At 41.6% G+C, this 22,184-nt stretch overlaps 1 protein-coding gene and 1 long non-coding RNA gene across 3 annotated transcripts in view; one reads left to right on the top strand and one right to left on the bottom strand.

The window, feature by feature from the left end:
* LGI1 (leucine rich glioma inactivated 1) overlaps positions 1-18,171 on the bottom strand; it is a 39,825-nt gene extending 21,654 nt beyond the window's left edge. For both annotated transcript variants that reach the window (XM_033224943.1, XM_033224951.1), the window contains exons 1-2: positions 17,588-18,171; positions 17,116-17,187 (exon numbers count right to left, since the gene is read on the bottom strand). In XM_033224943.1, coding sequence (XP_033080834.1) covers positions 17,116-17,187; positions 17,588-17,802 — 287 coding nt within the window. In that variant the 5' untranslated portion in view covers positions 17,803-18,171. The remainder of the gene's footprint in view (positions 1-17,115; positions 17,188-17,587) is intronic.
* Positions 18,172-18,229: 58 nt separating this feature from the next.
* On the top strand, positions 18,230-21,448 carry LOC117091936. The gene is made up of 2 exons (XR_004440577.1): positions 18,230-18,466; positions 19,768-21,448. It is a non-coding gene; the product is annotated as an uncharacterized LOC117091936 (long non-coding RNA).
* Positions 21,449-22,184: the final 736 nt, after the last annotated feature.

Raw genomic sequence — 22,184 nt, 5'->3', positions numbered from 1 at the left:
GGCCCATGGACCATGGACTTCATAATCTCATACTCCAAGTTGCTAGAAGAAATAGTTTCCATTGCTACTTCCCTTTATGTTAAATCAGATGCAGGACAGAGTGGGAAATGAGTATCAGTGGGCGGAACTTGCCCATGCATGTCACGGGAAGAAAAGAGAGGATGTCTGCTAGATTTTTTGTCTGCTTGTTCATTTCTTATCCCTAGCACCTGTGATACAGCACCTGTCCTATAGTAGACATTGAATAAATATTTGTTGAACAAAGAGGAATTCATTTGACATTAAATTCTGATCCTTACCAAATTACTGGATTAAATATTTCTTACAGCAGGAATTTGCCCTTATTTGTTTTTGTGTCCCCAGCCCCGAGCACAGCTCCTGGTGGAATAATGTTTGTTGAGCTACATTTCAAGGACTAAAACCTCTGGTGAGAACTACAAATACATATGCAAAACTATGGATGAATACTCGAGGAAAGGAGCCAAAACACAATAAAGTACATCCTATATGATTGTACTTATATAAAGTACAAAAGCTAATGTATGCTGCTAGAATCAGGAGAGTGGTTACCCCTGGAGGCAAGGAGCAACTGGAAGGGAACACAAGGGGCATCATTTGGGGTAATGATAATACTGAATTTCTTGACCTGGGTGCTGGTTACAAGGGTATTCACTTTGTAAAAAGTCATTGAGATGTACATTTATAACATGTGCACTTTTTCTTTACGTATATTATACTTCAATTTAGAAGTTTCTTATAAAAGCTAAAAAAAACACCCTCTGGCTAAGATAATAATGAATACCATAATCTCTCAATTCTAAATTCAATTGTAGTTTCTATGGAAAAAGATGTATAAAATTAGACATACATTCTAAAGATAGTTGAGTGGGCTATCCATTTTATTATCCTACATATACTTAAAAAGACTCCTACATCATATTCTATACAGAGGATGAAACTCTGACCCTTAATTTGTATGGATTCTTCTAAATATGTTTGATTTCATTATTATAATTTGTTATTGAACCAGACACATTAAAGTATTCCACAGTCTCTATTAAGGGAAACTGTGCCCAACCCACTCCACCTACACAAAAAACAGAACTGGGGCAGATCAGGGTGGCCGTGTTTTACACTACACAACCTCTGTCCCTTTCCACAGGGTAGCCAGTCTCTAAATCAACCAGCATCCCATGGCCCAAGTAGCCTGGTTTAAAAAGGTGAGTTGGGCTAAGATGAGACCCTTGTTGGGGATCTGTAATTGGCTGACTGAGAAATGCAGCCACCTGGTAGAGAAGCTAAAGGATAAAGGATGCCTTAGGGTTGAGTTGGATCCATGGTAGGTAAAAGTATGTGCAAAGAATGCTTGGGAGAGTGCAGAATGGTCGTGGAGACCTCACCAAGGGAAGTTTTTTGAAGACTGGTATGGGAGAGATTCCTAGATCTGTGTTGGAACCTGAGCCAATGCTTCTGAATGCTGCTTGCTCTTGGAATCACCTGGACAGCATTAAAAATACTGATGCTTGGTTCCCACTCTCGGGGATTCTGGTTAAATTCTAAACCTGGGGTGTCGCCTGGGTTACTGAAAAGCTCCCTAGGTGACTCATATGCAGCCAGGGTTGCACATGGTAAGCTTCTCAGGTCAGTCAAAACACTGTCCCCTTTACCTGTGGTGACCAAGGGGCCTCTGCTCCTTGCAGCAAGTCTGCCTGGAGCAGTTGCTGTGGGGCGTGGAGGAGCTGTGGACTTTCTTGTCCCTATAACTACATGTAGCCTGGAGTCTGCAATAATATGAGTTGGAAGTGACAACTGTCCTCACAACAGCAGCAGCATCATGGAGGGGTTTGTGAAACCAATGTACTGTCCAAATGACCTCATTACTCTGAGCCACAGATCAGTGATCTGGACCCTACAGGCCTGCCGAGCAGTCAGCCCGTGGGTTTGTGCAGAGGTGGTGCAGAATTTGCCCTCTGCCCCAGTTCCATGGGAACATTTGAGGTTTCTCCTCTTTTTTTAGGGAAGCATTTTCCTAAGAAGCCAGGCATTTTCCCCTAGAATTTTGGTGGAGGTGGACACGGGTGTGCCTGATCTGTCTATACCCTCCCCCAAGGGCTGTGCACTTATTAATTCAGGAAAAAAAGGGGCTGTGGGAGGAGAGGGGAGGATTTTTTCCTTTGCCTTCATAATAGCCTACATGTCATAGACTCCTGCCTGGATTATCTTATTTGGTCTTTAGAACAACTCTATGAAAGTAGTAAAGCAGGTAAGATCTACTTGACAGAAGAGGAAACTGAGGCCCAGAAGGCTACTAAATGCTCTCCTTGAGGTCACAAGGCCCAAGACCCCCGGTTCAGTACCCTTTTCCATACACTGAGTGACCTCTCAGCATAGGTCCCAGGTCACATAATGACATAATAACCACGTTCTGGCGAGCAGCCATAATGCCACCACTCAGCTCATATGGATTTAAGAAATGTAATTAAACAATAAAGCCTTTCTTAGAGGAATTAATTAATCAGCGTAAGCAGTCTTAAAATCACATCCAGATCATATCAATCTGTGTTTTTCAAGTAGAAAGTTTAAAAATTTTGAACACACTTTGTGAGGTTTTTCCAGTTTTTTGTTTTTGTTTTTTGACAAAGTCTCGCTTTGTCACCCAGGCTGGAGTGCAGTGGCATGATCTCGGCTCACTGCAACCTCCGCCTCCCTGGCTCCAGCAATCCTCTCACCTCAACTTCCCAAGTAGCTGGGACCACAGGAGCGCAGCACCAAGCCTGGCTAATTTTTGTATTTTTTTTTTTAGAGAGACGGAGTTTCACCATGTTGCCCAGGCTGGTCTTGAACTACTGGGCTCAAGCGGTCCACCTGCCTCGGCTTCCCAAAGTGCTGAGATTACAGGCATGAGCCACCATAACCAGCCTTGAATACACTTTGGTGACTTCTGCTTATAAATAATATATGCTCATTGTAGAAATTCTGGAAAACACAGAAAAGCTTAAAGAAGAAAATGAAGTGCACCATAATCATACTGCCCAAAGACACTGATATGCATATGCATAATACACATATGGCATATACACAAATGTATTTCTAAAATTGACATCATATTATATTATTGTGTGTCCTTTTCATTTGCTTATTATATCATGAACAATTTCTCATGACAATCAATTTTTCAAAAATACAGTTTCCATAGATTAGTAAGTTTTGTATTATGGATATATCATGATGTAATTTTTTCTTAATATTGATTCCAATGTTTACTATTATAAAAATGATTATAACCATCCCCATATATAAATATTTTTCCTATCTCTACTTATTTCCTTATGATAGACTTAGGATAGATTTCTAAAAGTACCATTATTAGATTACAGATGGTTTTTAAATCTCTAGTTCTTCACTGCTGACTTGTACCAAATTACATGTCCAACTCTGAGTATGGAAATGCCTATCTGATCATATCCTCACCAACATATAAAATTATCATTTTATTTCTTTTTCTATGAAATCATGTTCTTTGACTCCTTTTGTTGCTTTCTAAGCACTTTTTATTTATTAAGGATATTACTTAGTCTTTTCTTATTTCTTTTGATGCTGAAAGTTTTTTCTTACTGATTACCGATTTGCCTTTTCATTAATGATTTTTAACATAGAGAAGTTTAAATTTTTATGGCCGGACGCGGTGGCTCAAGCCTGTAATCCCAGCACTTTGGGAGGCCGAGACGGGCGGATCACGAGGTCAGGAGATCGAGACCATCCTGGCTAACACGGTGAAACCCCGTCTCTACTAAAAATACAAAAAACTAGCCAGGCGTGGTGGCGGCGCCTGTAGTCCCAGCTACTCGGGAGGCTGAGGCAGGAGAATGGCGTAAACCCGGGAGGCGGAGCTTGCAGTGAGCTGAGATCCGGCCACTGCACTCCAACCCGGGCGACAGAGCAAGACTCCGTCTCAAAAAAAAAAAAAAAAAAAGAAGTTTAAATTTTTATTTAACAAAATATATCAACTCCTATTATGTATTATTTCTTTGCTTTTAATTTTTTTTTTTTTTTTTTTTTTTGAGACAGAGTTTCACTCTTGTTGCCCAGGCTGGAGTACAATGGCATGATCTTGGCTCACTGCAACCTCTGCCTCCTGGGTTCAAGTGATTCTCCTGCCTCAGCCTCCCAAGTAGCTGGGATTACAGGCATGTAATCCATGTAATCCACCATGGCATGTAATCCACCATGCCCGGCTAATTTTTGTATTTTTAGTAGAGACAGGGTTTCTCCATGTTGGTCAGGCTGGTCTCGAACTCCTGACCTCAGGTGATCCACCCTCCTGGGCCTCCCAAAGTGCTGGGATTACAGGCGTGAGCCACCGCTCCCGGCCTGCCTTTATTCTTTTTTTAAAATCTTTTTTTAATCTTTTTTTTTTAAATCATAAATTTAGGGGGTGTAAGGGTAGTTTTGTTACATGGATATATTGTGTAGTGGCGAAGTCTGGGCTTTTGGTATAACCATCACTCGAATAGTGTGCAATGCACCCGTTAAGTATTGCATCATCTCTCCCTTCCTCCTACCCCCCCACCCTTCTGAGTCTCCAATGTCTATCATTCCACACTTTGTGTCCATGAGTACATATTATTTAGCTCCCACTTATAAGTGAAAACATGCAGTATTTGACTTTCTGAGTTATTTTACTTAAGATAATGGCCTCCAATCCATCCATGTTGCTGCAAAAGACATGATTTCATTCTTTAAATATCCTTTCCTGTCTTCAGATCGAGGAAATATTGCCTACATCTTCCCTTTAACATTTTCTTTTTAATATGTAACTCTTCAATACATTTGGGACTTACTTTTATGTATGATGTGAGGGAAGACACTGCCTTGTTATTTTCTAAATATTTACCTAAATTTACCCAAAGCTTTCTGTTGAATAATTAACAGAATTTACAGAATCTCCCCTACTCAAGTGTGTGATATCCTTCAAATGTCTGCCATTGTTTTTTTTTTTTTTTTTTTTTGCCATTTTCCAGGGATCAAATCTTGGATTTATTTTTTATTCCCACTGTTTTCTAATTTATTATTTTATCTTTTCTTTACTGCTTTTCTCCTAATTTTCTTAGGATACTTACTAAGTTTAGTGCTCAATCATATACTTTTATTCTTTCTGAATAAAAAATGAAAGTATTTAGAAATGGAACTTTACCTTGTGTAATGTATCCAGTAAGTTTTGCTCCATGCTCATCTTTTTAAATTGTGTATTTCATTTCAATGGGAATTTAGAGTAATATTCCTAAAATTCCCTGTAATTGTTTTTTTTTAAGCTTTCATAATTTCATTATTAATACTAAACTGGGATCAGAGGATGTGGCCTGTAAAATGCTAACACTAAGCTCTAATTCCTCCAGATTCCGCTGTCTATAGGGATGCGTCATGACTAAGTGACACTTTCACACTAAGGCCATAAAGCTGTTAGGGGATTCCTGGTTGAACGGAGAGGTAGGACACACACAATTTACTTCAAAAGGAACGGAAAAGTAGGCAACAGGCTTAGCATGGAGCTTAGAGTTCAGAGGGAACCCAGGGCCAGCAACAGAGAAGTAAATGAAGAAGCAGAAGATCTAAGAATGAAGATATAGCTACAGGGGGTCAAGGGCAAGGCTGCCTACATTCCAGGTGAGAGCCCAGAGACGGGAATGCATAAGAGCGAAAGGACTGGGCAGGCTCATGTGTTGGTGCTAAGTCTGGTGCGCCACTGAGGTGGTTGCCTGCCCTGGGGCCTCACCTCTCCAGAGGCCAGGGAAGCAGCACACTGAAGAGGGAATCAGGAAGCCTGGGTCCTAATATAAACTAGACCATAAATTCTGTGTCCTAGAGCATACCACTTCTCTCTATGTTATAAAGCAAGGAGACTAGACTAGATCATTTGTGAGGTCCCTTGTAGCTCTAAAGATGTATGAGTCTATCCTTATAGCACTGCAGCTTTCATTCATGGAAGAGTAGGCATGTGGAGTCTGGGGAGTGGAAAGGCGGGTCTGCAGATGGCTGAATAGTTGGGGGAAGGGTGACTCCTGCTGAGAAAAGTTCCCATTGTCTCAAACTAGACTGCTCTTTGGTCCCATGCCAGGCACCCTGGCTCTCATGACATGTACTTCTTCAGACCCTCTCCAGTCACCTGTAATATCTTGATTGCCATTAGAATTGTATCTGGCCCATGAGTGGCCTGCATCCCATCTTCCAGCCCAGAGCAGGTTTTCCTGGCTATGGAGGGAGATGATCTAGGGGGTTCTTCCAAACGATTCCCAACTCCGTGAAAACCACTCTGATTAAGAAGGGAGAAGTGAGTAGCTAGCACCTGGTTGTCACTTGGAGAATGAATTGATTGGATTCAGAATAGAGAATCAGGTTTCTAAGCTTGTAACTGCCAGTTATAATTGTATGTTTACACATTAAGTAGGTAAATCTGTTTCATCATCTGTTAAAATAGGATTGAGGATGCAAAAAGACTTTCTGGATGATTTTTAAAATTATGTGAGATAATGTGTATGATCTTGGCTCCAATGCTTCTGCCAAGGAATAGCTAAGCAAAGAGCACAGACATCAAATGTCGGAGCTGGAAGAGCTCTTAGATCTAGGAAAAGGACACATGTTTTACTGCAAAGGAAACTCAGGTCCCGTGAGGATGTCACCTGCCCCAAGAAGACTTTGATTGACATCTTGGATATTAGGTAGGACATGGAGAGTGTGTACAAACATGAGTGTGCACACTCCCAAGTGAACATGGGCTTGTTTGCATATATATATGTAAATGAAAGAGCACAAGATGCACAGGTTACAGCTGTTAGAAGATATGGAGGGATAGCTGCAGGGGCTTGCCAAATTGTTTAAAGCTGGCTTTGCTTAAATGATTCAAACCCTTTGGTTTTTACTAATATTCTCCTTTATCCAAAAGAATAGGGCTGGTTAAATGATAATTAATAATAGGCTGATGATTCACTTTAGTTAAATGCACACATTCTAAGTGCATGTGCCATGTGAATAATTTACATTTGAATATTTTAAAATATGCTCCTAATACAGAAAAGCATTAAAATTGGAAGCATCACACACAAGTACATTATTTGACAGTTCTTTTTGACTCTCAATCTTGAAAATTCAGCTGATCCTTAATTAGATTACCAACTCTTCAAACTGGATTGACTGGAATGACCTAAATTTGGTTCCACACTAACCTGAGGGTGGGGGCACTCCAGAGAGATACGTAGTCCAACTCCTCTTTTTACAGAAGAGGAGAATGAGGCTGGCAGAGGTTAATAGATTTAACCAAGGTCACACCTTTTGTCAGTGGTGGGGCTAGGATTAGGATGTGGATTTTAGATTTGCAGGGATGTCCTTGACATGCACACTAGCAAACATTTGAGCATGGACCCACTCCGTTTTGAGTGGTAACCCCTATTTGGTAATCCCCAATCCTCCTGGGATTATCTCTCATCCCAGGGCAGTGAAAACTCTTCTCTTCTAGGAATTGGCACAACTAGTCAGCAGCCCACCCTCCCCATGTGTTTATAAAATCAACCTGGATCTCCCGGGTCCTGGAACACCAAGGAGAAGGGCCTACTCCATGCCAGCCTCATCTTCAACAGTTTGACATCTGATTTTAATCCTCAGATGAACACTAAGATGTAGGTTTTACATTCTCCACGTAAGAGATAAAGAAAACCAAGGTGAGGGAGGTGAAGTGATTTGAAGCTTGAAAGTGGCAGAGCTGGGATTCCAGGCTAAGGCTTGTTCTCTCCCTTCCCGACTTCTCCAGGACTCATAAGTGGCCATGAGGAAGCCAACTCCCTCTTTTTAGTATCAGCCCTGCCCTGTATCTGCTGCAAACCTACAATAGCCTTGCCCAGAGCATATGTGCACAAAGACTGGCGGATACATTTAGGAAAAGTGGGTTAAAGAAGTTAATCAGAGTTCTTAACTATGCCTTTTCTATCCTTAAGTAAATTGAGACTCTTCAAAATGAAATTCAATATATGGTTTCCTGACCTCACTGATAATGGGACTCTTTTATCATTGAGCTTCCTGCAAAATGAATATTCCATGGAACATACCCAGCAAAATGCTTGTTTAGCCATTTAGAAAATAGCTGTGATGAGGCCGGGCGCGGTGGCTCACGCCTGTAATCCCAGCACTTTGAGAGGCTAAGGCAGGCGGATCACAAGGTCAGGAGATCGAGAACATCCTGGCTAACACGGTGAAACTCCGTCTCTACTAAAAATACAAAAAATTAGCCGGGCATGGTGATGGGTGCCTGTAGTCCCAGCTACTCAGGAGGCTGAGGCAGGAGAATGGCGTGAACCCAGGAAGCGGAGCTTTCAGTGTGTCGAGATCGTGCCACTGCACTCCAGCCTGGGCAACAGAGTAAGACTCTGTCTCAAAAAATAAAAATAAAAAATAAATTAAAAAAATAAAAAAGAAAAGAAAATAGCTGTGATGAAACCTGCTCCAAATAAAAACAGTGAGAGTATATATTTATACTCAGAAGGCTTTTCCTGTTGAATGAGCTGCAAGCAGTCATCTCCTTCCTCCAAAAGTTGGGGATCTAGTGGGAGGTCCCTAAAGAAGGGGTATGTGCTAAATCCCTTGAACAGGTAGAGAGCCTACTGGGGAGGCTGACTCCCAGAGGCACATCAACAAATCCACACTAACAAAATGGTCTCGAGTTGCTCCTTATGTGGAGACAGACCGTTTAATGTATCCATTAGGATGGGATTCTTCCCACCTGCGTATCCTTTGCTATCCAGCCTCTCTAGAATGAGGTGGGGTATAAATAATTAAGCTAAAAATAAAGTGAATTACCATATGCATATATTTCCAAAGTACTGTATGTTCCATAGAACCAATGTTCTATGAGATGTTAAGAAAAGTAAACAATTTTGAATAATTTCAGAGATGTTTCTATGCCAAGGTACCTTCATTGTAAATAACCAAGCAGGGGATAGAACATGCAGTTTCCCAAATTTATTTGAGCACAGAACTCTTTTCTTTCAGGTCAACTGCTCCACAGGACACAAGTTTAGACAACAGTAGTCTAAGGTATAACTTTAAAGTAAGTAAGTCCTTTTCTTTTTCTTTTTTCTTTTCTTTCTCTCTATTTTTGTTTAAGCGAGGAGATCAGAGCTTACACATATAAATGAGAGTTGCAACCTAGGGAAACTAGCTGCTCTTGCCAGCAACGCGGCCACTCTTTCAAAGGGCTTTTGAAACTCCTTTCAGTCATTGTCTCCAGGAATTAGGGCAAATTCTCCTGAATACCCTTGTTAATGGCAAAGGTTGACCCTTTGAGAGGGGATTTGATTTTGGGAACAAAACTATGCAAAGTCAAGCATGATGATTCATGTTCAGGAAGAAGTAGACAGCAGTGGTTAAAAGTGAGGACATGAGTTTAAACCCCAGCTCTCTACTTAATAGCGGCGTGACATTGAGGAGGTTACCTTTTAGGACTCAGTGCTTCATTTGCAAAATGGAGATAATTATATCTACCTCAAAAGGTTACCATGATGATGACATTAAAAATGGGATCTATAAAATGCTTAGCACCAAGCAATACAAAAATAACTAATGCCTCTAATAAACCTTGCCTGGTTTTATTGCATGGCTTGTAAACTGGAAGTAAAGACAGTTCTCAAAGGAGGGTCCAGAAATCTTTAGCCATGGAAGCACAGTTGGGCAAAATCTATGGCCCTCCATGAAGTCAAGAGTGATTTGTACGTATACATTCTAGTTTGTATTTTTAAAGATTCATTGCCTTTTAATCACAGTTTACACATGCAAGCACCTGCCATCTTGCTATGTAAAAATGGGCCTAACAATTTTTTTCCAATCCTTGCTTCATGAGAGGGATACTGAAACATCATTTTATCATCAACTACCACAGGGAGAGCCTGGTAAGGTCCCTTTGGAACTGTTTGGGAGATTGGGAATGACAATTATTGTATTAATAATCTTAACAACAGCCAGTTTCATATTATGAGGTTCTTTCAATGAACAACCTAATGTATCGGCTTGTTAGAACTGATTCAATAATATTTGTCCATTTCTTTTTATCTCTTTCTTTCTTTCTTTCTTTTTTTTTTTTTTTTGAGATGGAGTCTCGCTCTGTTGCCCAGGCTGGAGTGCAGTGGCACAATCTTGGCTCACTGCAAGCTCTGCCTCCTGGGTTCACGCCATTCTCCTGCCTCAGCCTCCTAAGTAGCTGGGACTACAGGTGCCTGTCACCTCGCTCAGCTAATTTTTTGTGTTTTTAGTAGAGACAGGGTTTCACTGTGTTAGCCAGGATGTTCTCAATCTCCTGACCTCGTGATCTGACCACCTTAGCCTCTCAAAGTGCTGGGATTACAGGCGTGAGCCACCGCGCCCAGCCACCTTTGTCCATTTCTTTAACCATGCTATTTCTTTATTATATTAAAGTAACTGTAGAATACAACAGAATTTTAAGATAGGAAGAGACCTTAGATGTAATCAAATGCAAGGGTCTCAAAATGCCAACTTATGTTTGTTTGGTCTTTATCCTGTTTACAAATCTATTTCCAGATTTCCACCTTCCCCTAAAAATTAGGAAGGTAGGGCTCCACGTGTACGTACCACATTCCCATCAGCAATAGTCAGTTGGAGCAGGGGACGTCATATTTAGGTAAGACATGTCTTCTCTGGTTTACCTCAGTCACCACTACTCCCTATTGTCTTATACTCAACTACTTCCTTCATTGATCTCACCACCTCAAACCCCACTAGCATTTGAGTTTCAGAACCACAATTTAATCTACCTTTAATATTTTATGCAATAAAAGCTGAGGTCCAGTGATATTTTGTGACCTACCCAAGGTCATGCAGCCCAATAGTGGCCAAACTGAATTTCAAACCCATATCTCCTGACTTCTACTTCAGGCCCCTTTCTATGCTACCATAGATCCACTCACCTGAAGACTGCCAATGTTAATTATTTAAACAAAATCTGGCACGTTTTACAAAATGTGATGCCAGTCATTTTATTCATGAGGAAGAAAGGAGAGGGTTATGACTTTTTTTTGAAAGGTAAATAGTTCATGTTTCCTGCGAGAAGTATTTAAAGAAAAGATTTCTCAGCAAGTTCTGCTGGAGAACTGTGTATAGAACCACAAAATGTTTAAAGCTGAGATTATTGGCAAACGCAGATTATACAATCAGACACGAATCTGATGTTACGGTAGTTCCAATTAAAGCGATTTTCAGATACTGTAGTAAAGCTACTGTGTATTGAATTACAGGAACCTTGCCAAGCATTTTCCATGCACTGTTTTACTTAGTCCTTACTGTAAATCTGTGCAATAGGTACTATGGTTCTTCCTCATTTTGTAGATATAGATATCAAGGCTTGATTAAGCTTGCCCCAAATCACACAACTAGTAAGCAGCAGAGTGGGGATTTGAACACATGCTTATCTGCCCACAAGCCTGTGTTGTCTGCCTCATTGCCAGCTCACCAGGGTCAGCTGTTTTGATATTACAGCTGATGCTGTAAAGCCCTTGCAGACATTTTGTAGCCCATGTTAGCCACAGGATCAACAACCAGCAAGCATCACCATCATCACTAATCAACTGAATATCATTTTGAACAAAATGAGAACGCTTATCAAGACTACATTATAATACATTTAAGCAGGCCAGGCAAATACCTGTAATCCCAGCACTTTGGAAGGGTGAGGTGGGAGGATTGTTTGAGACCGGGAGTTCAAGACCAGCCTGGGCAACATAGCAAGACCTCATCTCTACTTACATAAAAATAATTTTTTAAATGAAACCAATGCATTCAAATATAGGCAAAGTATAATTTACCATATCAAGAATCACTACCAGCCTGGAACTGCCATATCAGGGGGAAAAGTGACAGCGTGTCACTCATCTTTGTGTCCCTCACAAAGCCCAACATTTTACCTGCTACCCAGTAGAGTCTCAAAACATGTCTGCTAAAATGGGAGGCTTTTGTTTTCATTTTGTTGCTGCTTGCAACTATACAATAAATAAATACTTGTTTTGGCTAAGCAGGTACTTAAATAAATCAAAAAAGAAATTATCTTTGTGTTAATGATTTTTGTTTTCATATTAATAGTGCTTAACTAACATTTCCCTCTGGATGTCCTGTCAGACTGGATAAAGGAGCATCTTACCCTTCCCAGGACAGACTAGTCAGCCTCTGCAGTCCAACTAAAAACCAAGGAGGCCAAATGTGAAGTCAGCGTGGGACAAAAGAGATTGAAGCGGTGGGTCTAACGAAAGGCTTAGATGCTTTGTGTTTGAAATCTGGTATGCTGGAAATCTCTGCTGAGGAAGTTTGAATTCACAACTTCATGAGCAAATATCTCCTCGAGATTTTTTAGTTTGGCTCCCTTCCTAGACCTCCACACCATTAGTCCACATGAACTCAGATAGGGCGCACCAAACATCAGAAAGAGTGTGAACATGACCAGCACTATCTGCTGAGAGTAACACAGGAGCCTTCAGCACAAAATCAATGGAAACATAAACTGGATTCAACAAATATATGGGAAGCCATGTCTAGGCTTTTCTCTGGGACCACAGCTTATGGGTGATCCTCCATGAAAGACACAGGCAGATATAAGCACCATAGCTCTAATAAATGGCACACAGTGCCAGACATCAGTAAAGTCTAGAGAATTTGAGAATCAACAGAGGTCATAGAATGAGATCCTGCAGAACTTGTTTGGGCACGTGTGTGTGTGTGTGTGTGTGTGTGTGTGTGTGTAAAGTCAATGGTGTGAGTGATAACCCTGGACAAATAGAAAGGGCCAAACGCTATGGACGCCAGCTCAGGTGTCTGGATTTTCTCTGTTTCTAGGGAGTCATGAAAGCACGGAGAGCTGTGTCTCAGGAAAGGCAACGCTAATGGAGGTGGGTCAGATGGGAACTGAAAGCAAACAGGGAGGCGTGGAGGCTCCTGCCATAGCCTGTGAAACAGTGAATGAAATGCAGCCTCGATGAAGGCAATGGTGCTGTGGTGAAGAGGAGGAGGCAGATTCTCATGCTGTTGGACAGGATACGTGTCCAGGTGGAAGTGGACAGTGAAAGAGAGGGGTCAGGTAACTCTGAAATTTCTTGTCTGAATAACTGAAAGGATGAAATACGCTTTCAGAGAAAACATCTGTGGTGAGCGCTAGTTTGTGCAGTTATGAGAATTAATTTGCTTCAAATAACAAACCTGTACATGGACCCTCGAATCTAAAATAAAAGTTAAAATGATTTTTAAGAAAGTAAAAACAAAAAGAAGTAATTAGTTAAAAAGTTAAATATTAGATCATCGGGCAAATTGTAGACAAAACAGCCTAGATGCTTTTTGGTCCATCATGGGGACATCAGCTGGGTACAAACCAAAACATGCTCATCTATAACCAGCTAATAATTCCTCCAAAAGCACCCTTGGCTGATAGGTCTGGCTTGAGTGGTCATTGAAGACTGCTAAATTATAGGCTTGTAATATATGGAGGAAGAGAAAAAGGTAGCAATTGCTTTAAAGGTAAAGGAGGCCATGGGTATTTTTTCCTGGACAGATCATATTTTGAAGGACTAAATGATAAAGCCTTAGTAAGGATGGACTTATTCCTTCCTTTGTTCATGTCTTTTGCTTTTCCATTGTTTTTATTTTTTAATTTCTTATGGATCATGTATTTATGTGTTGATTGTGGATTATTTTTTAAAATAATGCCATTCCCCCCCTTTGACCCTGAAAGATCAAAGATCAATTCTGTCTTTCAAACAAGACCACATCCAGTTGGAATATTAAGAAATTTTTTCTGGTCACATCGGATTCTTACATGCAGTGTTTTTGTTTTCTGTTATTTTATTTGAGTATGATACTAAAACTACCCTGGAAATCACTCCCTGAAAATAGAACACTCTCAGGAATTACAGGGGTTTAGTTAATTAAAATAAGCTATAAATGGGTATCGACGTGGCCACATTTTGTCCTCTTAAATTGGAATTTCACTTCCATCATGAGCCCATATCATTGGGGATTTCAGTCTGCAGTTGAGAAGGAACAGGGCTGTAATGTGTGAAAACACATTTCTCTAAATTCCATTCACTAAAAGTACCACTTTCTATCACTAAAAGCAAGTTAGAATGCATAATCATTGTCATTGGTTATGTTTCAAAACTTGTCCTATGTAAAACATGAATGAAATTGCATTTGCTTTGGAAAGGTTTTTGTTGTTACGTTTAAAACCATAAATGAGATTTTTTAAAAAATGTATTTTACAACTAATCTGATGAATTTGTATTAAATAATTTTATTCTTTCTCTCTCCTCTCTACAGAATGTGGGTTTCTGTTTTTCTTGTTCTCTAACACAAACAGCCAGCCACCACGGCCTACCAGGATCTTTTCCCAAACACTGCATGTAACTGAAGATACAATGTCTGTTTTCCTCAGTACCCCAGACTGACATTTCAACAAGTACTTCTCATCATGGCTTTTGCAGAAGCTCTGAAAAAGCATCTGGGGACATAACAACATTATCAGATTTTTAGGGTGGATGATGGAAATAGGACATTTGCTTTAACCCTTCCAACAACAGATCAAGAAACCAATGAACTGTCTTCCTACATCAATCACGCTGAATTGATTCTGAAATTTATCTCTTCACAGTGTATGAAGGGTGAGTGCGGTAATTCACAATCACAAATGCTGCTGGAATTCATTGCAAACCTCAACGGCTTGTGCAATCTAGGCCTAATCTGGTGGTCCAATGCTGCTGGTCTTCATGTTCCAATGGGGGATTGGCGGCCCATATGGGGTTTTCAGGGCTCTGGACAGCCCTGTTTCACAGAAGAGACCTTTCTGTCTGGGATCCATGCATTCCCACAATGGTTATGATCGCTTCATAGTTCGTATTCAGAGCCTTCTCATCCATTTCCTACTCACTGCACATGAGTTTATTAGGCCTTTTCCTGAGGATAGGAGGAAGCAGAGAACATTGGGCAGGAAGGATGGAGAGCAGAGTCTTTAGGCACAGGGTCTTGGAGATTAGGGACAAACTTTGGCCCCTGACAATTTTGCATAAGATCAGCACTGGCACAAGTCTACCATGTTGAGGTTAGCCAATCTGAGTTAACCGAGAACACACAGGGTGAGAATTACTCGCTTTTTGTTATTTCTGAAACCTGAACTGCTTTTAGAAATAAAGGCTGGAATGTTCCATAGGAACTTGGAGCATGGGACACGGGCATGGCACACACTCGGTTGGGCTATTTAAAAACCAGTCCCTTGGCTTCCCTCTGTGATTCTAAATACGTGTAATCACATTACCCTGCAGCAGCCGGTAACTATTTCTATAACATTGTCCAGCATCTGTGCTTGCCGTGACTGGGTCCACCCAACAGAAACAAAGCGGAGATGTGGTAACTGATTAGGTTAATCACTCCAGGCTTTCTGTGCCACAGCTAATGTCCATCTAGTGTCTACTGACACTACTCCTAGAATTTTAAGGACTGATCTATGTAACTATCCTAGGGGAAGGGAGGTGCCTTAGCATATCAAAAGGATGCTTTTTAAATGAGCCATTTATTCATTTAACAAGTGAGCACCATAAATACAACTTATCACTCTCTCAGACACAGCAAATTCTTATCCTATGGAAGGATCTCAGCATTACAGACTCTGTCCCTTTCTGTGGGAAAGAATCTATCTTTTTTGGATTTGTTTGATGTGCTAACTAACACTTCCCCCAGTCACACCACGAGCCATCAATCAAATAGATAAACTCCTTAGGAATATCTAGTCAATTGTTAATCATTTGAAGACATCAGCCAGTAGAAGGACATTAGCCAACAACATTACATAACGTCAAACAACTGATCAAGTTTGTGAATTCAATTAAACAGTCAAACCAGTTTAGGAATTTCATATAGACAAAACAATAGATTGAGTGACTTTTAGCTTTTTAGCTTGAAAATATGTGTTCTCACTTCCATTTCAGAGATAAGAAGACTGAGGCTTAGTTAGATTTAGTAATCTGCACAAGACTACATGTTTAGGTTCTATGAGTGGCAGGGTGAGGTTTAAACACTTGTCTCCAACGTTCACTCCACGCTGTTTGCCTCTGTGTACGTAACTTCAAACAGCCAAAACGGCCAGGTAAGGCAAGAAAATAAAAAAAATAAAAAACAAACAAGTGAAAGGCTTGGGTCCTGAATCATGCAGTTAAGATAGCCAAGACTCAGCTGATCCACAATTGGCTAGTTCTGCCCATATCCCTCCAGCTACAAGCCAAGTCTGTGACCTGATACCTAAGTCCTGGGAGACCTCTTGACCCCCATGTGATACCGCTATAAGAAGTAGGACTCTAATTGCCAAACATTACACATCAGAACAAATTTTACGTGTTCCATTATGCCTGTGAACAGATCTGATTTCTTAGTCAAATATTATTTTTTTGAATATTTTCAGGCATAGACTGAATATGTGGTTCCCTTGTGGCCAACTCAAAACACATAGCAGAGAGTAATCCTTTGCACTATTCTATATTAATATTTTCTTTCCCTCCTTGTAAGGGAACTAGTTATAAATTAGATGAGATTTAAAAACAGTCTCTTGAGAATTGATATTTTAAGGAATTACCTAGAAAGAGCTGAGGTGTTTTTTTCCCCCACATGGTAAATCATACAGAGTAGCAGCCTGCCCCAGATCCCCGGGAGACAACATCTTGAACACATATGTTATGCTGGGTTCTGTATTGACTAATTCAAAAACTCCAGGGCAAAAGAACCAAAGTTCCCAAGTTAAAAATGAAAGTAAAATAGTGGAATGGAATTGGGATCATTGTTGCAACATTCCAACAACTTCATAAATAGCCATTAAAGTAGACAGCACGACAGGTTAACAAATTTACCATTGTAAGACTCAATCTGCACTGTTGGTGTGAAGTCGCAAACAAACCCATCTACCTCTCACTTTACTGATATTCTGTTTTCTCAGAAAGAGAATCACATTTGACAAAATTAATATTGAGATCATTTTACTAGAAGGCTTATCCAAATATATGCCATATTAAAAATAGTCATGATATAAATATTTCTCACAAGAGCTGCAGCGATGGTGTGAATAAAAAACTCCCTTCTGAGATTTCAGTAAAACCAGATCTCACAAAGGATCTGAAAGAAAACAAAAAACAGAAAACAAACAAACAGACACACACAAAGAGACACACACACAAAGAACAAACCTTATGTTAATCCGGTTTAGCATAACAGTGACTATTTTGACACTATTTTATGAAGTACGATACTATTCCTTCCCAGATGAAGTAAGAGAAATGAATCGGCTACAGGTTTCTCATGATAATGTTCAGGGCTGGGGGTATCTAAGCATGTTCAGTAGCAGCTAAAAAAATCAAAAATTCTAAATGCAGCAAATGTTAGCACTGTCAAATGGCCATGCATGCAAGAGGAATCTCTCTCTCCATGCCCTTCTACAAATACATGCAAAGCCCCAAATCCACCGGCTGGAATTTTTAAATCGTAAATTAGATATCAAAATGCTTACGGGCCTTACAATGAGATAACATCAGGAGGAACGGTGCGTGGAATGGATCTGGCATTCTCACATAAAGCATTATCTTTGGTACAAGTACACACGGCAGGGCATTTTGGCTTCGCTGGTTTCTTCCCCTCAGTCAGCAAAAGCGCAGATAAGAGACATAGGAAATAAGCAATTCTTTTCAGGGGAATGCAGGCATTTCCCATCCTTTTGCTTCTTTCTGATTCCATGCAGTCGAGAAAATATCCCCAACCATGAACAGGGCTTCTGGAATTCAGATGGTGATTGTCTTGCTCTAAGAACAGGTCACATAGGAGTCCACCCTTTTCCTCTGCCTCTGTATCTCTGCTTTTTCAAAACAGAGACCTGCAGCTGATTCGTGAGCTTCTCCTCGCTCCAGCAATGCACTGCTCGGGGGAAGAGACCTGTGAGGTACTGTGAGATGGGAGGGATCCAACTGCTGGAGGAGAGAGCCGACTTGCATCACCACGAAAACACTGAGCACAGACCAGCCTTCGAAGGCAAAGTGAAGTGATGTCACAGAAAATAAACAGCTTTCTGCTTTCACCGGGAGGCCCTTTAATTGTTACCAAAAATAGGACGGCATTATGTCTTATTAGTGAGTGGGTGGGCGGGTGGTGGGAGCAGTCATCTTGCATAGGATGTCGGCAATCTCAGAAACCTCTGGGAGTCTGCTTTTCATGTAGCAAACAACCTAGTAAGAAAAACTAGCTTTGGAGCCAGCCCTGGCTGGAAAAAAATGAAGTTAAATGAAACTCTCTCCGCAACATTGGGCTAAAATCTTTTGCTGTTTCTTGCTGAGCCTACCTGGCTGATGCCATCAGTGAAAGACAAATCAGAACAGATGAAGAATGTGACTTTCAGGGGATAAATGTGAGTAAATACTTTTCTGACATTTATTAACTGTCATGAATGATTGATTTTCCTATCCCCCCTGGGTCCCCCATGTAATTCATTCTCTCCTTCCGTGACAAGGAAGGGAAACAGAAGTGCGGACCCTCTCTGTGTATAATCCACCTCCCTCTCTTCTCCTACCCTCCCTTCTTTGGCAGTAGCACCAGAAGCCTGGAAGGAACTCCCTGCCAGCAGGAGGCGGCCAGCTCTAGCTTCCTGGGGCTTTGAAAAAGGCCTGGCTCAGTCCCGAGGCTGTGACATGGTGGAGGAAATGCTGGACTAGGAACCAGACACCTGGCTTTGAGAACCCAGGTCTGCTGTGAACTCACTGAATCTATTCTCCTGTCTGTAAAATGGGGATGATAGTAGAGACATTCTGGAATTAAATGAAAATGATCGGCTATGTTACTCATGTACTCGATAGGTGAGGATGGGCTGTTGGAAAAGAAAATTCATTTAAAGAAGCAATCAAGAGGCCCTGGCCTTGGGGTGGGGTAGTTTAGTGCAAGAAAGTAGGAAGATTCTTGGGATGGAGGAAGAGGAGGAAAACAGTCCCCTGGGTTATTTCACTATGGTGAAGGCGGCCATCCTTTCTCCTCTAGCTTGTTAGACTGACAGTATTAAAAGGACTGCTTGAGCAAATGCTATTTTGACATAACCTCATTCTGCATCAGAGCTCAAAGTATTGCCATTCTACCCTTTCGCTCATGCAGCTGGCCCCATGCTAACTTCAATCCCTCGTTCAGTTCTCTGTAAGCTCTTTGCAGGGGACAGTGGCGTTCATGTGCATTCTCACATTTGATAACTGTCTGTTTACCCCAGAAGACTGCAAGGTCCACGAAGTTAGGGACCCTGCTAGGAACCCAAGGCTTATGTAGCATTGTGCATGTAGCAGGCAACCTGGGTGGCTATGCCAGCAACAGCAGAGTGTACGGTCCATTCATGGTCATGCCCAGCCAAATAACTTACAGTTACACCTTGCAGTTCTAATAAAGAGATCTAACCTAGTCAAGGAAGTCAGGGGCCAATTCTCTGAAGAAGCAGTGACTGAGCTGAGTTCAGAGGTAAGGAGGAGTAGCAGTGAGGGTTGGTGAGAACACTCCAGGTAGAGGGAACAGCATACATAAAGTCTGGCTCATGATCTGCAGAGCAATGGAACACCTCTGCAGAATCAGGCAGAGGAGTGATATTATCTGGTTTGTGTTTTAAAAGGACCAGTAGGTTATGATCACTAAGTCAGTTTTTGTGGGGTTGTAAATACTGTGTGCTGTTTTTTACAGAAGGGAAAGAGAAAAACTCTTCATTCAAGAGAAGTCATGATTTTAAAGTATATTCTACGAACGCTTCACTGTCAAGGACTCTGTGGAGGAGGGAATGGAGGACAGTGTATTTAGAAGCTGTGACCTCTGGGCAAGCCTCACTTTAAACAGTGAAAGTGTCGCTTAAAAGTTGGCTGCAAGTCAGGTTTTTGTCCACTAAACCCTGCTTCAAGTGCCCAGTAGAAACTTGCTCCATAAAATAATTACGTGGTAAAAGTTTTATGGAGGATCGTTTTTATTCCAAGTTACCCCCTAAATCAACTGACTTGTAAATGATGTGTTCTGTAACTACAAAATGAAGACCCCGAGAAGCTTCAGGGACCTCAAAGATCCTGGATTCAATACCTGCATATTACAGACAGAGAAACTGAGGTACGGAGAGGACACACAGAGGCCACCACCCTGCATGAGATGAGCCTCATGGCAGAAACTTGGTTACAATGACTAATGTAATCGATCAGGCTAAGTCACTCCCTACATTTCACTTTCAAATGTTTCAAATCATGAAGATTGCTTGACTAGCTGTTGGCTTTGTGGTATGAAGACACAGCCAAAGAAAGGGTGAGCAATCTTTTTCTTTTGACTTGGTAAAGCTAGGAAGGCAAATGAATGAGGGAAAGAAATCATATCCATATTATTCACTTTGCAGCTGTATTTTTCTGGCAGTTCAGTTTGTCCGTTCAAGGGGGAAAAGGACCATTGGGGAGGGGAGGGGAGGAGAAACTCTAAGGACAAATTACAATGGGCATTCTGAAAAGACAGTAACTTCTTATTTTTCTATGGCATTTAAGACCCAGACTTGAATTCTTTATTCAATTAAAAACACCCACTAAGGTCAGGCAAAATTTAACCATGTAATGCAGGATGCTGGTGGCCTTTTTGGGAGCAGAAACCACCTTCTGGCTCCAGAACTGGATCTGAGGAGAGACTCAGGGAGATGAGGGCAGGTTGCTGCATTGAAGTCTTGAGAGGGCTGAAGAGGGGGCTCCATTGCTGATAAAGCTTCCCATCCTATTGCTCCAGGAAGCCCCAGGGAGCGCAGAGATGATGTGGGAAGCAGGAGGTGGAAGCTTAGGGGTTTCCACCATCTTGGAGGCCTTCAGATAAGGTGTGACCACCCACCTGTGGATCACAATAGGGACCCTGGGGAGAGGGCTTGGAAAGGATTAAAGCAGAGTTGGAAGGAGGCCCAGGGAAGCCAGGAGGCCGAGGTGAGGCAGGCTCAATGCCCAGTCTGAGTTGTAGAGGAGTAGCTGAGCTCTGCACTTTGCCAGCCATATGACCATGGACCGATTTACCCTTCCTAAATCACAATTTTCTCCTGTGTAAAACGAGGATAATAATAGTATGTATCACATAGAGTTGTTGAGAAAATGAAATATGATAATGTATCTAAAAGTGCTTCTTGTGCAGTCTGATATGTGTGAAAGATTTATTATTATCATCACCATCATTCTCATCATGGTTGCAATAGGACTTGCATTCTGAACATGTGACTCCTGGGACCCGGGAAGCAAAGCTTTCAAATAAAAACGAGGTTAGCTGAAGCGTAGATTCACTCTGGGAAGCAGCCACTTCTGAGCAGAATGACACACTGTGGCCTTGTCAAGGCTTCTGCCATGGGAAGAAACAAAGTTACCTCCTGGGAAAAAAAAATCTCACCAGTCTGGGTGAGAGTAGGAGCACCCCCGCTTGGCCCAAGGACAAGGTCCAGAAGTGGAGAAGATTTAAGGTGGTTGTGAACACAGGATGAAGACTTTTATCAGCCTGTCCGGAGCCGTGAGGCCCGGAAATTGCCACGGCCTCTGTTGCTTAAGCTCCGCATTGCGGAGACAAGATGGCGCACTTCCTGGTTCTTCATCATCAACTTTTCCCGTGCGCGCGAACTTTTCCTGCTCTCGCGTAGATAACTTCCCGCGCCGGGAAAGACTAAGTCTACGGAGCATGCGCCTGGTGACACCTCTCATTATTCTCCTCCCCGCCTGCTCTGCCGCACTTCCTCTTCCCTGCCAGCCTATATAAGGCATTGCACCGCCGCCATTAAACGGGACTTGATCAGGATACTGTCTTGTCTCCATTTCTTGTGTCTCTTGTCTCTCTAAATTCCCACCCCCTCCTCCGAGGTCTGTGTTAACGATCCCGCTGGACGGGACATCAGCCTACTGTCCATGAGCATATGTAAGTTAGAAGGGAGTAAGAGGAATCTCTTTTGGGATCCCTGTAACAAAATGGGACTTCTCTCTAGTGTGGTGGGCACCATTGCGTGGCATGCAGGTGCTATAAGGAACTATGCACAACGTGACACCAGGAGCTGCTGAAGAAATAAGACAAATAATGCTGCCATCCAGGCCTGGGGATCAGACTAAAGTCATGGAATT

Source organism: Trachypithecus francoisi, unplaced genomic scaffold (assembly GCF_009764315.1).
Source record: "Trachypithecus francoisi isolate TF-2019V2 unplaced genomic scaffold, Tfra_2.0 Contig01436, whole genome shotgun sequence".
NCBI classification, from domain to species: Eukaryota; Metazoa; Chordata; class Mammalia; order Primates; family Cercopithecidae; genus Trachypithecus; species Trachypithecus francoisi.
Note: the sequence above shows the minus strand (reverse complement) of the source record. Positions and strands in the feature narration are given on the sequence as shown.